The 18,631-nt window shown below is 48.0% G+C and overlaps 2 protein-coding genes across 10 annotated transcripts in view; one reads left to right on the top strand and one right to left on the bottom strand.

Annotated features, from left to right (window-relative positions):
- The first annotated feature begins 40 nt into the window (after positions 1-40).
- CCNI2 (cyclin I family member 2) lies at positions 41-7,224 on the top strand. The gene is made up of 6 exons (XM_070457599.1): positions 41-46; positions 3,290-3,368; positions 3,746-4,212; positions 4,513-4,644; positions 5,222-5,296; positions 6,949-7,224. The coding sequence occupies exons 1-6, from the start codon at positions 41-43 to the stop codon at positions 7,201-7,203; spliced, it is 1,014 nt and encodes a 337-aa protein (XP_070313700.1). The 3' UTR covers positions 7,204-7,224.
- SEPTIN8 (septin 8) overlaps positions 6,910-18,631 on the bottom strand; it is a 27,110-nt gene continuing 15,388 nt past the window's right edge. For 4 of the 9 annotated variants that reach the window (XM_020888757.2, XM_020888758.2, XM_070465044.1 and 1 more), the window contains exons 6-10: positions 18,139-18,235; positions 17,775-17,943; positions 17,435-17,567; positions 17,141-17,331; positions 6,910-8,243 (exon numbers count right to left, since the gene is read on the bottom strand). In XM_020888757.2, coding sequence (XP_020744416.2) covers positions 8,078-8,243; positions 17,141-17,331; positions 17,435-17,567; positions 17,775-17,943; positions 18,139-18,235 — 756 coding nt within the window. In that variant the 3' untranslated portion in view covers positions 6,910-8,077. Of the gene's footprint in view, positions 8,244-11,807; positions 14,428-14,450; positions 14,693-14,712; positions 16,883-17,140; positions 17,332-17,434; positions 17,568-17,774; positions 17,944-18,138; positions 18,236-18,631 lie in introns of those variants that run through there. The other 5 variants (XM_020888761.2, XM_020888760.2, XM_070465042.1 and 2 more) reach the window with 4 other exon arrangements.

Raw genomic sequence — 18,631 nt, 5'->3', positions numbered from 1 at the left:
GGTGGCTCAAGGGTAAAGAATCAGCCTTCCAATACAGGAGATGGAGGTAAGATCCCCTGGAGAAGGAAATGGCAACCTACTCTTGCCTGGGAAATTCTATGGATAGAAAGGCCTGGCAGCTACAGTGCATTGGGTTGCAAAAAGTCTGACACGGCTTAGCAACTAAAACAACACTGCCTTCATTCATAACCTGCCAGTGATTTCTCATCTCCCAGCATAAAAGTCACAGGCCCTCTCCCTGTTTCCTGCAGTCTTCCCTCTTACTCATTATTGCAAGCTATCCCTCTCGCACCAGCTCCACTTGGCCTCCTTGATTCATTGCAGGCATGACCTTGCAGGCATGGTTTCATGATAGAATACAAGGCCTTTTATGCTTGCAGTAGGAGCTAATAAAAATACTTAGTGTCAGCATACTGTTCTAAGTGCTTTAATTCCTTTTTAATTATTAATTTAGTTCATATAATAACCTTTTGAAATAGGTACCATTAGTCATTTTAATAGAAAATAGGAGGAACTATTTCACAGATTTAAAAAACTGAAGCATGGGCCATTAAGTAACTTGTCCAAGGTCATACATATCAGCAGCAACAAAGCTCAGATCCAAAGCCAGGCCCTGCCTAGAAAGCTCCTCACTAAATATTGCCTGACTCCCTCATTGCCTTCAGAATATCTTTGTTCATATATCACCTCCTTAGTGAACCCTACCAATGATCTCTCTACTTAAAATGCCAACCTTCAGAGATTTTCCCTGTAGTCCAGTGGTTAGGACTCCACTGTCCAATGCAGGGGATGCAGGTTCCATCCCTGGTCAGGGAACTAAGATCCCACTTGCCACACGGTACAGCCAAAAACTAAAAAAGAAAACAAAATTCCAATCTTCAGTCCCAGCATTGTTATCTTCTCTCCCTACTTTACATTTCTCCATAGTACTTATCACTCTCTGATACATGATAGATATAATATATATCTGCTTCATTGAGATTCACCAATTTATACAATTCAATGATTCTTACTATATACAGAGTTGTGTGACCATAACCACAATCAATTTTAAACATTTTCATCACACTCAAAAGAAACACTTATAGGTATCACTCCCCCTTCCCCCTTGCAACATCCCAGCCCTAGGCAACCACTAATCTACTTTCTGTATCTACAGATTTGCCTACAGACTTATCATATAAATGGAATTATATAATATGTAACCTTTGGTGAAATTATATCTATCACGTAGAATAATATTTTCAAGTGAAGTCACTCAGTCATGTCTGACTCTTTGTGACCCTATGGACTGAAGCCTACCAGGCTTCTCCTTCCATGGGATTTTCTAGGCAAGAGTACTGGAGTGGGTTGCCATTTCCTTCTCCAGGGAATCTTCCCAACCCAGGAATTGAACCCAGGTCTCCTGCATTGCAGGCAGACACTTTACCCTCTGAGCCAAATCATCCCTATTGTAACACATAACAATAATCCTTTACTTTTTATGGCTGAATAATGTTCTATTGTATAAATATACCACATTTTTATCTATTTATCAATTGATGAACATTTGGGTTGCCTCTACTTTTTGGTACTATGGATAATGCTGCTATAAGTTTTTGTGAACATGTTTCATTTCTCTTGGGTATATACTACAAGTGGAATTGATGGATCATTTAGTAACTCTAATGTTTAACATTTTGAGGAACTATCAAGTTGTTTTCCAAAGTGGCTACACCACCAGCAATGTAAGAGGATTTCCATTCCCACCAGCAGTGTATGAGGTTTATAATTTTCTCTATATCCTTGCCACCACCTGCAGTTGTCTTGAGTTGCTTATTATGGCCATCCTGCTGATGTAAAATAACATCACATTGTAGCTTCTATTTGTACTTCCTTGATGATTAGTAATGTTGAACATGATTTCACATGTTTTGACCATCTGAATATCTCCTTCAGAGACATGTCTAATCAATTATTTGCCCTTTTCATTATTAAATTGTAAGAATTCTTTAAATATTCTAAATACAATTCTCTTTTCAGATATATGATATACATGTGCTTTCTCCTATTATGTGTGTTGTCTTTTGAATTACTGGATGCTGCTCTTTGAAGCACCGAAGTTTTAAATTTTGATCAAGTCCAAAATTTTCTTTTGTTGTTTATTTTCTTGTACATTTGGTGCAAATCTAAGAAACCACTTGCTAACTCAAGACATGAAGATTTTCCTTTTAAACAGTTTTCTAGTTTTAGCTCTTACCCTTAGATCTATGATCTATTTTGAGTTGTTTTTGTATATGATATGTTATTGGAATCTAGTTTCATTCTTCTGCTTGTGAATATTCATCTGTCCTATCACCATTTGCTAAAAAGAATCTTCTTTCCCCCATTGAATTATTGTAGCAACCTGGGCAAATAACAATTGGTCATAAATATGAGGGTTGATTTCCAGATTCTCAATTCAATTCCATGGATCTATATGTCCATCCAATACTATATTGTCTTGATTACCATAGGCTTGTAGTAAGTTTTGAAATTAGATACTACAAAGCCTATCTATCTGCTTTTTCAAGGTAGTTTTGATCATTGTGAATTCCTTGGTTGTTCATAGGAATTTTTAAAACACCTTGTTAGTTTAGATCTATGATCTATTTTCAGTTATTTTTGTATATGATATGCTATAGGAATCAAAAAGACAGCTAGAAACTTAACAGGGATTATGTTGAATTGATAGACAGTTCTGGAACTATTGGTATTTTAATAATTTAAATCTTTCAGTTCATAAACATGAAATGTCTCTCCATTTATTTAGATCTTCTTTAATTTCTTCCAGTAATGTTCTGTAGTTTTCTGTAGCATACACACATATCCCCCAAGGGTAACCACTATCTTGACTCTAACATTATAGATCCCTTCTTTATGCTTTTTATAAGTGAAATCATACAGTATGAATTCTTTTTTATCTGTCTTCTGACATTCAATATTATGTTTGTAAGATTCTTCCTTATCGGGTGCAGCAGTTCATTCTTTTTCAATGTGGTATAGTATCCCCTATATCGTGTGACTATACCACAATTTGTTTATCCCATTCAACTATTGATGGACATTTGGTTTGTATCCGGTTTAGGACTACTACAAATAGTGCTTCTGTGAACATGTAGGTTCACATATGCATTTCTGTTGGATATCTAGGAGTGGAATTGCTGGGATTTTCATATGTTCTACTCAAGCTTTCCTCTTTCCTGACTAGAATATAAGTTCCACGTCTCTTCTATTCACTGTTAATGTTCCAGCGCGTAACACATTGCAGCCTTCAATAGATAACCTTCTCCAGGGCGGCTTGCTCACCAGCCGGGCTGGGGACTCTGCCCCTGGGGCTAGGGCTTTAGGTGCGGAAAAGGGGCTCAGTGGGTGGGCGCGGGTGGAGTAAGAATACAGAGGATCCTGCACCCACCTGCGCGCTCTCCCTTCCGCCGCGTCCCAGGCCCGCGCCCCTCACCTCGGGAACCAAGGGCTGGAAGAGCGGGCCCCCGCGCGCCAGGACAGTCCCAGGGCCAGGGGTTGGGGGTGGGCCAGCTGAGCCCGCCCCGCCCCTCCCCGCCCCGCCTCGTGGCCTCCCCAGCTGCAAGTCACTGACGCTGGGGTAGAAAACGCCGAGCCTAGCCGGGACCCAGACCCAGGATCTGACGCAGCCATGGCTTCCGGAGGGCGGCATGCGCCGCAGAACTCGGCCTCGGAGGTGAGATCCTCCCGGCGTCCAGGTAAGAGTTCGGACGAAAGTCTAGGCGAAATGGCCCTTCGCTGTCCGCTCCCCCCGCGGCCGTGGAACGTCTCTCTCCCCGCCGCGATCCGGAAAAGTTTCTCGGAGGCGTGCCTGCGCGATGCGCTCCGGCTCCCCGCGCCTTCGTGGACCAGATCCGTGCGGGCGGGAATGCGGGCTCGGCCAGCTGCAGGCCCCGACCCCGCCGCAGCTGGGGGGCTGCCGCCCGCACCATCTACGCAGCCCCCAGTCCCCAGCCCGCCCAGGCTCATGCAGAATACCTGGGGAGACTTCCCGGACCAGCACTGGCTGCTCGCCTACCTGACGCAGGCCCAGGGCCGCGAGGCGCGTCTGTGGCGGGGTGGCCAACTCCAGGTACGGGTACCCTCGCGGGGCCCTCCCGGAAGCACGGTCATCCCCCTCCCCCACGCGCGCACGGGACGAGGCCGGGCTCCACGTGCACCCGCGACCAGGTGAGCCGCTCCCTGGAGCCTGCACCTTCCCCGGGTGCGTCCCCCTCAGCTTCTCTCACTGAAACGGTGCTTCACTAGAGGGCTTTGGAAGAGGGCTTGTTTGAGTTGGGGAATTCAGCTGAAGACCCAAAAAACGGGCGCAGGAAGGAGAGGGTCTGAATGGGGGAACATCTGGACAAGAGAGACACTTTTATGTGACCGCTCTTTAGGGTGAAGGGGCTTCTTACAACACCTCTGGTCCAGCCACTGATGGGCTGAGACCAACGACCTTCCCTGCTCTCCCCCACCTCCTCCTTCCAGCAGGCGGAGATTTGCGAAGCCTTCAGAGAAGTTGTGTTGTGGCTCCTGAGAGTGGAGAACATCTTTGACTTCTCTCAGAACACTTTTAGCCTGGCTCTCACTATCTTCAGCCGCCTCCTTGTTTCAGTAAAGGTAAGGGAGTTGAGGATGGTGACAGATGGTTGGGTGTGGAAACTAACCTTTGTTTCCTGTTGCTACCTGACCAAGGAGCCACCCCAGGTGCTCAAACCCAACATTATAAATTAAGTCAGTGACTCCCAGAATAGAACTGGAATTGGAAAATCCTACCACCTTACCTGTCTGGCTCAGTGTTGTGTGGCCATCAGTGGTCGACTTGGGGAGCATGAGAGGACCTAGCTGGGAAAGGACTCTCATGTGCTATGAGGTCAGCTGTGCTTGTCTGGACCAGTACTCGCAGCCTGAGGCCAGGAGGAGCCTGTGTGTTCCCTGAGATGATGCTGTATTTCCCACCTCCAGTCAGTCTTCTAACAAAGGGCTATTGACGAGTCATCTGTGGTTCTGAAACCAGGAGGTTTTCACTGGTCACATCTAAAAATGGGCTAAACTCCTTGCGAATAAATACAATGTCCTTTTTAAAAATTTAAAAAAAAAAACAAAACACGATTTCTTAAAAAAAAAAAAAACCACAGATGCTTTATGGTTAGTCTCTGGCACTCATATTCTCAAATGTGTCTCTTCCATACTGCAGATAAAAAAGCATTTACTCCATTGTGTCACAATTACTTCCTTGAGGCTTGCTACAAAAGCTAATGAAGAAGAGGAGGTATGCATCCCTGGAAGCTCATTAATGGCTGCTTTTGAGGTATAGGGTGTATAACATTGGAAACACAAGTTTCAGGAAAGGTCTGTGATCTTGGGAACGGACATTTTGGAAAAGTCACACCTCCCAGGATCTCTGCTGTCCCTTCCTCAGGCTTGTCAGACGCCGGTGGTGGTGGTTTAGTCGCTGAGTCCCTCTTGCGACCCCATGGACTATAGCCTGCCACACTCCTTTGTGGAATTTCCTAGGCAAGGATACTGGAGTGGACTGCCATTTCCTTCTCCAGGAGATCTTTCCAACCCAGGGATCAAACCTAGGCCTCCTGAAGGATTCTTTACTGATCTGGGCCATGGGAATTCTGGTACCCCACAAATGGGAAGACAGAACAGCTGAATTGTCCTGGCCCACCAAAGCCAGAAGCCTGACCTCCTGGCAGATATATCTTGCCTCATTGGTTGATGGTAGATGCCACCTCCCACTAAGCAGAGGAAAGTGGCCTCCCAGACCTTATGGCGTAATAGCCACCCCCCAGAAACTACATCTAAGAAAGCTGCTTGAGACTTGAGGACTTGCCTGTGTCAAAGAAACTGGTCTTCAGGGAGTCTGGGACCCTCGTCTGGGAGGGGCAGGAGGGCCACGAGGGCCACAAGCAGTGAGTGGAAGAGAAGCCCCAGTAATTGCTTCAGCTTGCTTGAATTTCTCAGTTTCACTATGGCTTCTATTCAGGAGAAGATCCTCTCCCAGTATCCTTCCCAAACCTCCCTCCCTTCCTTCTTCCCTCCCTCCCTCCTTCCCTCCTTCCAACCTCTCCCCCTTTGTGGAACCACTGCCATTTATACAAGGTCCCCTTGGCTGATCTCAGGGTCCAAGGGGCCAGAAAAAGGCATGGTGTGTCCAGTTCCAAACTTGCAATAAAAACTATTTTAACCCTGTTTGTTAGAATGTAATGTGTGTCCTGCAAAAATGCTTTTGTTCAACTAAGAACCACGTAAATAACCTTTAAAAGAACTACTCCTAAAAGTTATATAATACTTTGTTTATCTAAAAGAGTAGGACCAAGTCTTCAATGCACTTGGTACTTGAATGTTTACTCATAGACAAGCCTTATAATTTCTCTGGGAAAAAGTCATAGTTTTTCCAGAACTGAACTGCCTTCAATAAAGGCTGAAAGGAATGTGTTTGCAGCTGTGGTGTTACCTGGTTCTGGGAGGTTTTATCAGTGAGTCTGTCTGATGCAGACCACGAAGCTCAAAGGCCTGCTTCTCTCTATGACTAACAATCATGGTAGTGATTGGAACCAGGAATGGGTAGAGTCCATAGCTGGAAAGCTTTGAGTGAGTTCTTGCAGCTGAATGTGGGAGACGGCACAGTCCCAGCCTCCAAAGCACCTTTGGGTAGGAGCTGGAGTGCATTGGGGATCAAGACCTGTTGGCAGCAGATGACCACGTGACATTTACTATACACTGTCACAACTACCTGGGGACTTGACAGATAGCCAAGATCTGGTTTGGTTTTTCTTTCAGAAGCGTTTTCTGTGGTGGGTCACTGGAAGACAACCCTACTAGGGTCATGGATGCCCAGTCCCCAGTGACAAGAAAACAAAAGCTACTATGACATAGTGTAGGGCTTTGGCCTCTTTTATTTTCTTTTTACAGTTAATTCCACACGTTAAAGACTTCATAAAGCATTATGGCTCTGGCTATTCCCCGAATGAGCTCCTCAGGATGGAGCTGGCTATTTTGGACAAACTGCACTGGGACCTCTACATTGGGACACCGCTGGACTTTCTGTCCACAGTAAGTACGAGGAACTTCCAGAGCCTACCCTGGACTCATTGTGCCTTTGGAACAGCTGTTCACAATATAGGACGGCAAAGCACACGTCCTTACACATGCAGCACAGTGACGTGACCCACAAGGCTCACGACATAACGGCAGAGTTAAAATATTATCTTACACCCAACACGGTTCCGCCAGACTCCCGCTTCTAAAGGACATTAACTTTACAAAGATATTTAGACGGCACTATTATGTGAGCTTCTCTTTTAAATACACACTGCAAAAATATTTAACTTTCCATTCTATGAATACATAAAAATCTGTCTGCTTTTGCTGCACTTTACACACATTCACTTAGCTGTCTTTATTCACCTACACACAATCCTTACTGAGGCTTTAGACCATATTGATCTGGCACTTAAAAATGTCATGTTAGTTTGTATTGGTTTTAGTTAGAGAATGATGGTCATCCTTAAGGATAGGATTCTGTTAGTAAGGCAAAATTATGTAATATGGAAATGTCATGGGGTTTTGGTCTGTTATGAAGTGTGACGATTAAATCATGAAGGGCTGTACCATTATAAAAACTGACCATTGTGGCCAGGCAGCGTTTCTTCTCATGTCGAGCACATATAAGTAACTTCTCTGCTACCTTAATCTTGAACTGTCTGCTTCTGTTTTTCAGAAGTGAAACACTGTCAAGTGGGTACTTTAGGCTCTTAACGACTATGTCACAAAGCAGACTGTCTTTTTCTCACCAGGGTTGAAGCTTAGTTTGGCCGCACAGTGGGTATTAAGCCTCAACCCCCTTCTGGGGCCATAGATGGGAACGAAAAGGGTTGGGCAACATTTAATGTTCCCTGATGAAAATTTAAGCTGTTTTTTTTGCACTTTTGGTCATTGATCTATGAAAAGTATGGGGTTTTCTGTTCTAACATAAAAACCGCGGTCTCCAGTTCCACGCCCTGGTGGTCCTGGGCTGGCCCCACGTGAAGGAGCTGATGCCTCAGAGGAATCCTTCCCTCCACGTCGCGTCCCTGACCAGGCAGCTGCAGCACTGTATGGCGGGCCACCAGCTGCTGCAGTTCAAGGGCTCCACACTGGCCTTGGTCATCATCACCTTAGAGCTGGAGAGGCTCATGCCCGACTGCTGTACTCCTATATCTGATCTGCTAAAGAAAGCACAGGTAGACATCAACTTTGCCCCACACCAGCCTCTCAGTTTTGCCCCTTCAGCTGATGCACTCTGCCCCCGAAAGGGTACCTATGGCCCCTTCTCGGCCCTTGTGGGCTCCAGGAGATACTCTGGCTGTGACGACTCTGAAGACTCCTAAGGGCTAGGCTTTCCACACACGACCTATCCTCTGGACTCGAGTATTAGGTACACGTTCCCTTCACCACAGTGGGCTTCTCTGACAATGAGCGAAGCTGCATCTCAGTGGCAGCCCTGGTAGTCAAGAGGATGTGGGGACATGTTGCGCTCAGGAGAAAACAACACTGAGCTTAACACTGGGGAGTATGAATTTCAGACCCTTTACCCTTTACAGGCACCAAGGTACTATGAAGTAGGTGCTGGGAGGTCAGAACCACTCAGGATGGACAGCATAAGATGGAATGCAGTTAGAAAAATGAGTTTTTACTGAGGTTGAAGATGGGTGTCCCTGAGATGGTGGGGTTAATGGTCTCAAGTTGGGTGGTTGGAACTTCCTGGAATTGCTCCATGCTAACATTCTGGCACTCGGTTGCTCATTGTTTAGAATGTAAAATGGTTCTACCTCAAGGATGACCACTCTGTTTTAATTACAGGTTGGTATAAGGCAGTGGAACCGCTGCAAAGAATTTGTAAAGGAGCAACTGGCAAGCCTTTAGTCATCCTCCTGGACAGACACTTTCTGGCTCACTGCTAGCATCTGTGCCCTACCCCAGAGCCCTTTATAGCATAATGGCAAAGCTGGACTTCAACTCCTCTATATTCTAGGCTTTATGGATCCTGTAACAAGAAAGCAAGAAGGCCTTGAAAGAGCAACTGAGAAAACACTCCTGATTCTTCAAGGGGAAAAAAAGGGGGGGGGGGGGCAAAAAGACAGGTCAGGGTCCCTAAAGGGAAAGGAAGTCTGATAAATCAAACTCAGACTCCTGCCTCCCTCATGACCCTGGGCCTGAAACCAGGGAGAGGGAATAAATGCTCCTAGTGCAGCTTGCTTTTTCTTCCTCACCAAGGGCTGTGTCAGCCTGTAAGGCAGCTGGACTGAGGTCAGAGGCAGGCCTTGCTCAGGGCAGAAGGGCCAGGCTGGTGCTGACAGACAAGTTTCTGCTGCTCCACCTGCCAGAACTGGCCGGGTCTTTTCAGCTTCCCAGGCCTGTACCAAGAGCATGTGCAGGCTTCAAGTCCCAAGTGCTCGGCTCGCCTTTGCAGAAATGGGATTTACCCTGACTTGCCCAGCATCTAAGTCTTTTCTTTGTAAGAACGCAATTCATAAAGTGTGCTTTCTCTCATATACAGTAACCAGATCAAGCTTTAGGTATGTTTCTGCTTGGTTACTCTTAGTTTACAGGCTTAACTAGGGGAATTTTTGTGTTTAAAACACGACGCTTCGAGGTGGTCCTTGTGTTGGGAAGGCACAGCTCCCCGAGTTTTGGTTGAGATGAGCAGGTCCTGAGGCTAAGCTCCCACTACTGCAGGGAGGAGGGAGAGACCATGGCTGCGAGGGAGAAGCCAGCTGCCCCTGGGGAGCGGTGACACTATGAGCCATTCTCTAGGCAGTGGAGTCCAGCTGGGACTGTGGAAGTAGTCCTGGGGATGTGAATGGCTGGGCCACACATTTAGAGCTCATCTGTGAAGTCCTTCCACAGTGAACAGTTTTCTGTAAATGTGCTAAGCCACGGGGAGGGTGATCTGCTACTAGGTGCAATACTAGCTATACCGTATTAGTGTCTGCAGTGTAGTCAGCACAAATCTCTGCCTCTGGTTAAGACAGATTTGCTTGTTGGAGCTTTTTTTCAAATACACTTGACTTCCTTTCAATCCTTTCTGTGTCTTATTTTACATGTATTAGATACCATGCATTGAAATTTGATAGAGTCAAACACACGTGAAATGCAATCTCTCAAACCCTATCAGTAACTGTCCTCTAGTCCAGCACAAATGAACGTGCTGGGGGGCAGCCTGCTGCTCAGGGCCTCAGCTTCCCCTGCCTCCTTCCTTCCACTGTGAGCAGCACTGTCATTGGCGGAACAGAGGCTAATCCTGAGGGCCCACGCCAACTCAGGCTGTCTCTGACCTCAGAAAACAGGTAAGAATTACCTGGACACCCCACCCTCCACCCCGAACCAAGTAGCTCTGGATGTAAGCTTCATTCCCCAGAGCTAAACCAACTCTCCATCTCTTGGGAAAAGAAGATAGACCTGTGAGCCACAGTATGGCGGTAAGGGACAGCCTTGTTGCTTCAGCTTTCTGTAAATAGTATTCCTTTCTCTGGGGAAGCAAACTTTCGTACTGCCAAAGTACCACTTGTGAGGGGATTTTGTTGTTTGTCTTTAAGTTTTTATGTTGTTCAAGCTTGCCTTGGAGCCCTAAGTTCTATCTTACTCTCCTCTAACATTTTTTTCCCGGCAGTTAGGAATTTCTGTCCCACTTCAGATTAGAGACTGGGGTTCACTATGGAGAGAGAAATAAGGACATGATCCATCTCCCATTTGTCCCATTTACATAGAGATTGGTAAAGGGCTGTGACTGCTGAAAACAGAGATGGGACAGGGCTCAGAGGTGGATGGGCTAAAAGAAGAACACAGTATATGAGTATCGCAGACACATCTTAAACTTGTCCAAATATTACCTCCTCATTTGGGTGAGCCAAGTTCCTTCCACCAAGGTGGCCCTATTTCCCCTGGCTTCCTGGAAAGTCTTCATCCTTCAAAGCTTGGTGAAGACTCTGCCTCCCTGCACCTGCCTGCCCAGGAGCAGAGTGGTGCTGTACCTTCACTGGAGAGGCCAGCATACCAGTCTCCCTGCTGGGCTTAGTCCTCCATCTCCTCATTTTGGTCTTCCCGGAGATTAGCCTAGTGTCCAACAGAGAAAGCTCCTCGACAAATGGGCCCTGGAGATTGCCATCCCTTCTTCAACCAGATATTTGCCTACTTACTACAGCATCCCACCTCAGCAAAACCTTAGGTCCACCAACCTACACTGTCAAACTGCACAGGGATAAGGCTACAGGATAGCAATACTTAAACCTCAATTGCTCCAGTTATGAGCTGTGTGACCTTGGGTAATTACTTAACCTCTCTGTGCCTTGCCTATAAAAAAGGAGAAAATGGTACCTAATCATAGGATTATTGTGAAGATTAGAGGAATTAATACATGTAAATACACTTTAGAACAATGACTAGCACACAGTAAGAACTCAAATGTTAGTTATCCTATGACAAGCCTCCTCCACAAGGATGTAAACTTTTCAAGGGCAGGATCTGCCTTCTCTCGTGTCTTGTCTGATAAAGATCCTTTGACCAGAGGCTGCAACTTCTCTTTCCTATCTTGCCTCCATCCCAAACCCATTCAAGAGCCTTTCACAGATGCCCATGGCAGGATTCACTATTAAAACATAACTCCTATAGAAGCTGATCAACCCCACAAAGTTCATGGAAAAAACAAGCTGTATTTTACCACAGCTGTAGCAGATTAATAGAGGAAACATTAAATCAGAAAAGCCACTGCCCAAAAAAGACACCACAAAAACTCAAAATAAATGCAAAATTTAATGAAAAAAATGAGTACAAAGTGAATGGAAAGGAACAAAAACAGTCAATGAATGAAGGAATAAATGAATTAACAAGTGAAGCAGTTTTAGAAAAGCATGTTAACGTAACAGACTAGCAAGCCACACTTCCCTTGGGCCTCTTATCCAGTAACAGGAGCCCCACTTAACAGGGAACCCACACAAAGACACACACAACATGTATGGAGTCGGTCTGCACAAGTACAGACCACCTGGACTCAGGTTACCCATAATTCGGGTGACCATATCTCCCAGTTTGCCTGAGACAATCATGGCTTATGCTCGTCGACTTGGCAAAATCTCCTTTCACTCTCAAAAGTCTCAGCTTGGGCAATAAATTATATGGTGATCCTACCCAAAATCAACTTGGTTCATGAAAGACATGATAGTAAATGCCAGTGATGCTGCTGACAGCCCTAACAATGCCAACGGATGATACGGAGACAGAAAATGAGGGGAAAATCAGATTCTGCAGACAGGGGTCACATTCCATGAGGTGGGTAGCTTGTTAAACAATGAGTGGTAAGTTTTTAAGCTCACCTTGTGCACCAAAGATTAATTTGGTCTCAGCTAAAATGACAAAATTCTAAATACAAACAGCATGAGAGAAAAGTGCAATGAGGCTCACTAAAGTCAGAGGGTCCTGTGGAGGCAGCCCAGACCCCAGAAAATGTAACAAGGACAGGTCTGCCCCGAGATTCTTGGAAGCCTGGGGCCTGCAGGCAGGTAACCAGCCACAATTCTGGCCACCCAAGTATGCCCTGGGTGCAGCCCATATGCAGGTAGGGGTAGATGGGCAGCAGGATCTGACCACTCCAAGAGTCCCCAGATTGGCCAGGAGTCCTCATTTCTTACATAACTGAACCTGCTGGGTCATTGAGCCTCATCTTCAGAAATACACTAGCTGACAGAGGCTATCTTAAAGGTCATACTTCCATCCAACTGAATACACTTTCAGACACATAATGACCCTAGAGTTAAGTCACTTGCAGTCCACATCTGCCTTAGATATGCTGATTTACCTTTTTAGATACCCACACTGAAGCATCAGTTACCAGTTACAACCACAAGTGGGTTTACTCTAAAGCTAATAAAACTTAATTCTCAGGGCCTCTTCCAAGGCCCTGTACCTGATTTTATACTCATGTTCTCTTAAGAAGGCTTCTCAAGTCGTTTGAGCCCCTCAAAAATCTGTATCCACCCGTGGTCATGGCATAGCTTTGGAGAATTTTCACTTTTGAGTCTCAACAAAACCTGCTCTGCTCCAGGTGAAGTGAAAAAGACCACCTTTTCCTGGTCATACCTCAGTGGATACATACAGCTCACCCTCCACCCCTCTCTGAATGGAACATGATCTGAGAATGGCAGGAGGGAGCCAGAACCTAGCCTTGGAAATCAGTAAAGCAAGCCAAGGCAGGAAGAGGGAAACGATAATGGGAAAGAAAATGAAGGACATAAAAACACAAACCGCCAATCCAACAATGTATTAGCACAGCTTCCTAAGGCTTCCAACTAGAGTGCACTAGACTGTGAGCTCCTTGAGGGCAGAGCTGTGCAGTACTCTGGGTAGCCTGTGCCCAGCACAGTGCTTGATCAACATTAAGTGGAATCTTTCCTTTCATCTATTACTTTTTATGTCCCATATTATCAGGCCATACTTTCAACCTTGATAGTTTCAGTGGCTTGCCAACCAACAGGAACATAGAAGAATGCTCTACTTTCTTAGAAGGTTCTCTTTTAAGATTGCAGCTGAAAGGGAAAAAGCTCCTCTGCTGGTAGTTTTTTTTCTTAACTGTTTACATACATCAGGCACCTTCATCTCTTTCCCTGTAACTCAGCCAGGAAAAAGGAAAGAATGACCCAGAGAGAAACCTGTTCCCCCTGAGCACTCTCTGCATCTGGAATATGCAGGGTTGGGCTGGGGGCAGGAGTTGGGGGGCAGGTGGGGGGGGTGGGCGGTAGTGGCGGTCTTAGTTAATTAAGAGTCAAACACTTAACATGCACACATGGGGTTGGTCCCTGTTCACAGGTAGCACCTCGGGGGGGAGGGGGGACACAGAGATAACTGCTTCGGGCTGCTGTTCCATTTACATTCACAGTAACAACACTGAACGTGGCCTTTTTCATGATCCACTTTCATTCGTAAAGAAATCCCAAACACTGTCATTACAGGACGTTTATTACCCACCTCTCCCTATATTTTATAGGGATACTTTATACATAAGAAAGGTTTAGAGATATTTTTAGTTTTTAAAAATCAGGGAATCTGTGTTACTTACGAAAATAACGGGAGGGGGTATTATTTGTCTTTACGCTCGTGCCAAAATAAAAATTTAGAAGTGCTTTAAAAGTTATTATTGAAATTAAGCTCTAGGTTAGAAAAATTAAAATGAAGGGGAGTGGGGGGAATTCTGCAGCATGTATACCACACCACGTGGCCACACCTAGGGCACTGCATGAGTTGCCATCTTGACGCTGAACAATTAGGCCGAGCATCGCCGGCTGGGGCCTCTGCTAGAGCGGCACAAAACTGCTCCGTCAAGGAATAGTGACACTGTAAATGGAAGACCAGCCACTGGCTCTGAAAAAAATAAACCTCATCAGTTTTGGGTTCCAGCATTCATGGCTTTAACAAGTTTGCATAGAGAGGGTGGCCCGCCAGGCCTGGGCAGCCCAGGGGGCAGGGGTGGGGGACAAGGCAGGGCTGTAAACACTGGAGTCTGTACCGGCTCCCAGTCCGTCCTCACACCATGATATGGGAGAAGGGTCACAAGGTGTAACTCAAGCAACTTAACACATGAAAGTCTAAAGTCCGCTCTTGACATGTAAGTCTGTGCGTGCGTTAACTGAAAAATAAAAATAAAACAAACAGAACAAAAACAGACACATTAAAAGATACACAGACGACCAAATCAAAAAGAAGCAAAAGACAGCAAGATGAACACTGGGAAAGGACAGTCAGTTTGGCACTTGTGACGAGCAAAGCAGAGAATTCACTTCAGTTTATGGCATCCCAGGCTGAGGGGTCAAGATCTGATTGGGAAGTAATTTTGTAAAAATGAATTAAAATTTGAAGAATAAGTACAATCAAAGCCATTCAACTAAATGGTCACAAAACAACATCCCCCCTCCAAATGTACTCCTGACCCATCCCAACCAGGGCAGAGTGAAGGGGTGCTTCCAGCGAGCCCACCCACCCCACTCCTGGCCTCCGCAAGGCCAGCATGGGAGAGGGCTCTCTCCCAGAGGCCAAACTGACTGAAGCTTTCTGGAATGTCCAGCAAACAGAAAAGACCTGTTCTCCAGGCCCACGTCACATGAAAAAAAGCAGGGAGGCCTGACATCAGTGATGAGCCCCACCCTGAATTGGCCTGGTGCCCCTGCAGCCAGCCTGCACCCCACCCCCACTGGCCCTCAACACCTTGACCTGGCCACAGGTCCTTGAGCTGCTTTTGAGTGGTTTCTCCATAGCTTACTTCCTAGGGGACTCTGCCTGCCTTTTTTTTTTTTTTTTTTTTAAGAAAAACAAATAAAAAAACAAAATGGCCTGGGCTAAGCTGGCAGGGAGCAAGGCAAAGTTTCTTTGGGAGCCAGCACTGGGTCATGGATAGCACACCGCTTCCCAGGAGAAACCAGATTTCTGAGCTACCAGCTCAAAATCCACATGGGTTGCAATTCACAGAGCCTGCATGTTCACCAAGCTCACTAAGACCGAGACAGGCACCAGGGCCGGAAGCAAATGCAAAGCAGAAGGGAAATGTACACTGTTGAGGGTCATGTGGAGCTGGGGACCAGCAGGGGCTTATCTGCTGCAGCAGGGCCAACGGCTGGGGGCAGGGCGGAGGGGGGGATGCAGTCAGCAGGATGGAGGAAACTACAGGGTCTGTCCCAAAGAAGAAGACAGGCCTCAGGAACGAGAATTGGCATCCAGTTCCTAAATGGCTGGTTCTGTCCCCCTGGTCTTCCCCAGGGAGAAGCTTTTAAAACTTCGATGTGTCTGTACCTCTGTGCCTGTGTGTCTCGGAGACTGTGTGTGTTAGTAGAGATATGCCTGGATCTGTGTATGTCACAGGAAAAGAGAGAGTGAGACAGTGTACATGTGTCATGCATGTGAGCAGCATTAGGGAACGCAATACTGGGGGGCAGGGGGAGGGCCAACGCCACAAGCAGCACCCCAGGGCCACAGTTAGCTATGCACTGCCTGGCCCTAACCATAAGGCTCCACTGCCACCAAGGAAGGAACAGCCTGAACACACACATTCCCAAACATTCAAGGAGGAAATGGAATTCCAAGAGAATAAGAGTGAGGGCCAAGGTGCGTATACCTGCTTAGTTTCCAGGCTGGCAAGAGAAAGAAGGTACTGGATACAGACCAGGGGCAGGGAGAAGCAGGGGCAGACAGGATCCCCATGGAGAGATGCCCTGGGGGACACTGAATGAAGTGGGGCAGGGGAGGGAGGCACCCCCCACCCCCACCCAGAGCCAGGGCATCTGGGATCCAGCTGTGAGCATGGAAACAGGCTATGTCAAGGAGAAGAGACTTAGACCAGCCCCCACCTTGCCAAAGTTAACCACTCCCAGAGGCTGGGAAAAGCCTCCTCCTCTCCCCCATCGCTCTCTCTCCTCTGAGGCTACACTCTGAGGCTGAGGAACAGCTCCAGCCTCTACTTGAGGGGCAGCGCCTCGATTCAGCAGGACTCACACAGCCCCTCCAGGGAGCTGCTGTCCTTCCTTCAGCAGGCTGTGACCACAGTGTCTGGGGCTCAGTGCTGGCTGAGCTCAGGTCTCCACTGCCCTCAGTCACCACCCACCTGCCGAAACGGAAACCACGTCCACAGCCTCAGGACTGAGGGGGAGGCACCACGGCTGTCTAAGCAGAAACCACAGGAGCTTTTGGAATCTGTCTGGAAAATGCTGACATTCCCAGGCCCTGACCATCTCCTGGCCTGATGGACCTTCCCTGAGACCCTAGGATCCTCTCAGGGGTCACTCCCTGCCTGTGTGGCCCAGCCTTCTCCACCCAGCTCTTGAGGGGGCTGCAGGAGAAAGAGAAAAAGAGAGAAAAAACAGGGTGTGGGGTAGAAGAGTGGGGAGAGGAGCCACTCGTGCACAAACCCAAGAGTGGGCATGAACGCTTGATATCTGAAGATGTGACCATCACCACTGAAAGAAGAAAGGTGAGCAAGAATGAGGTGGGAGAGCGAGTGAAAGGAGACAGCCAAATGGTGAGCCAGCAAGAATGAGTAAGAGCGAGAGAGAGCGAGCCAGCGCGGGGCAGGGAGCCCACCACCTACTTCTTCTTGTCCTTGTCCTTCCTCAGAGGCTGCTGCGAGGTGGCGTGCAGGGCCTGAGTCTGCAGGGCCTCCACTGCTGCCTTCCTGCGGTTGAAGGCGTTGGTCTCCTCCTCCAGTTCCCGGCGCTTCTCCTCCACCTTGCGCTTCTCCTCCTGGTGCACCCGCTTGAGGTGCTCGAATTTCTCGTGGAGCTGGGAGCAGAAGGTGTGGAGGCCGGCTCTGTGTGGGCCCCAAGGGAGCCCAGGCCCTCCCCAGCCTGGCCTGGCCACACACAACCCCGAGCCCAGCACGCACCTCTCTCTCCTTCTCCTTCAGTTCCAGCTCCGTCTCCTTCACTTTGTTGACAAACATCTGCCTCATCTCTTCCTCCTTCCTCTGGAGCTCGCTCAGGAACTCCTTCCTCTTGGCCTCATATGTTTCCTGGAGGCTGTGGAGACCCAGAGAGAAGAGGCCAAGGAGGGGATCATGGTGGGATGGGGTTGGGCAGAGCCAGAGGGGTGGAATCACGTGGACACATGGGGCTCAGGGGTTGATGCTACTGTCCCAACAGCCTCTCCCCTCCTGGCTCACAAGCCCCTAGAAACAGATGCTGGCATGGCAAGTCTGGTTGTGGCTGGGGAGACAGGGCTGTCACCTGAAAGGCTGGCTGTCACCATCACTGTCCTGGAAGCCCATCTCCTCCAATTTGCAGCGCCGGTAGAGCTCATAGTGCCGACTGTGTGTCTGCTCGCGGAGGTCCTCCATGTTCACCCGGATCAACATCTCCCGGAGCTTCACGAAGTCGCAGTGATTCTCGTTCTCCACTGGAAGTGGAGGGCACGCGGGCATCAGACAGGGACCCGGCCACCAGCATGGAGGGGACAGGGTGCAGGGCAGCGGTGGGTGTTAGAGGCCGACCCCAGAGGGAAGACAGGCAGCAGATGGTCACGGGGAGGACGGAGGACAGGGGGCTGAGGCCAGGCTGCCAGCCAGGGCTGTGCTCTCACCACCACACTCACCCTGCACCACTCCCCAAGGGTACTGTCGCGCTCGCACCAGTTTGTTCCCCACCTTCACCTCCTCGGTGCTGCCCACCACGGCAAAGGGCAGGTGTGCCTGGAAAGGGGCCCAAGTGTATGTGAGCACTGAGCAGACGTGGGCTCGTGGACAGACCCACCCTCGCTGCCCCTGGGCCCCAGGGAGGGCTTGCTCAGACCTGAACAAGGCAGGGCCAGATGCTCACTTTCGGGCTCTCCTTTAGAGAATTATCCTAGGACCTCCAAACAAGGGAGTGGGCTGAACCCACAACCCTGTTCCTCTTGTTATAGGGTATTCTTTCAGCCCCTGAGCTCCTCAGGAGCCAGTAGAAAGAAGCTCCCTCAAAAGACCTGTGGACCTCCCTTCTAGGTTCCCAAGTCCGGGCATCCTGCCTGCTCAATCCTGCAGGTTTCAGGTCCCTGCCTTGGGTTCATACCTTGGGGTACTTAAACCTGGAGAAGTGCCAGGACCAGC

Source organism: Odocoileus virginianus, chromosome 3, assembly GCF_023699985.2.
Source record: "Odocoileus virginianus isolate 20LAN1187 ecotype Illinois chromosome 3, Ovbor_1.2, whole genome shotgun sequence".
Taxonomy (NCBI): domain Eukaryota; kingdom Metazoa; phylum Chordata; class Mammalia; order Artiodactyla; family Cervidae; genus Odocoileus; species Odocoileus virginianus.
The sequence above is the reverse complement of the archived record's forward strand: the minus strand, read 5'-3'. Positions and strand labels throughout refer to the sequence as shown.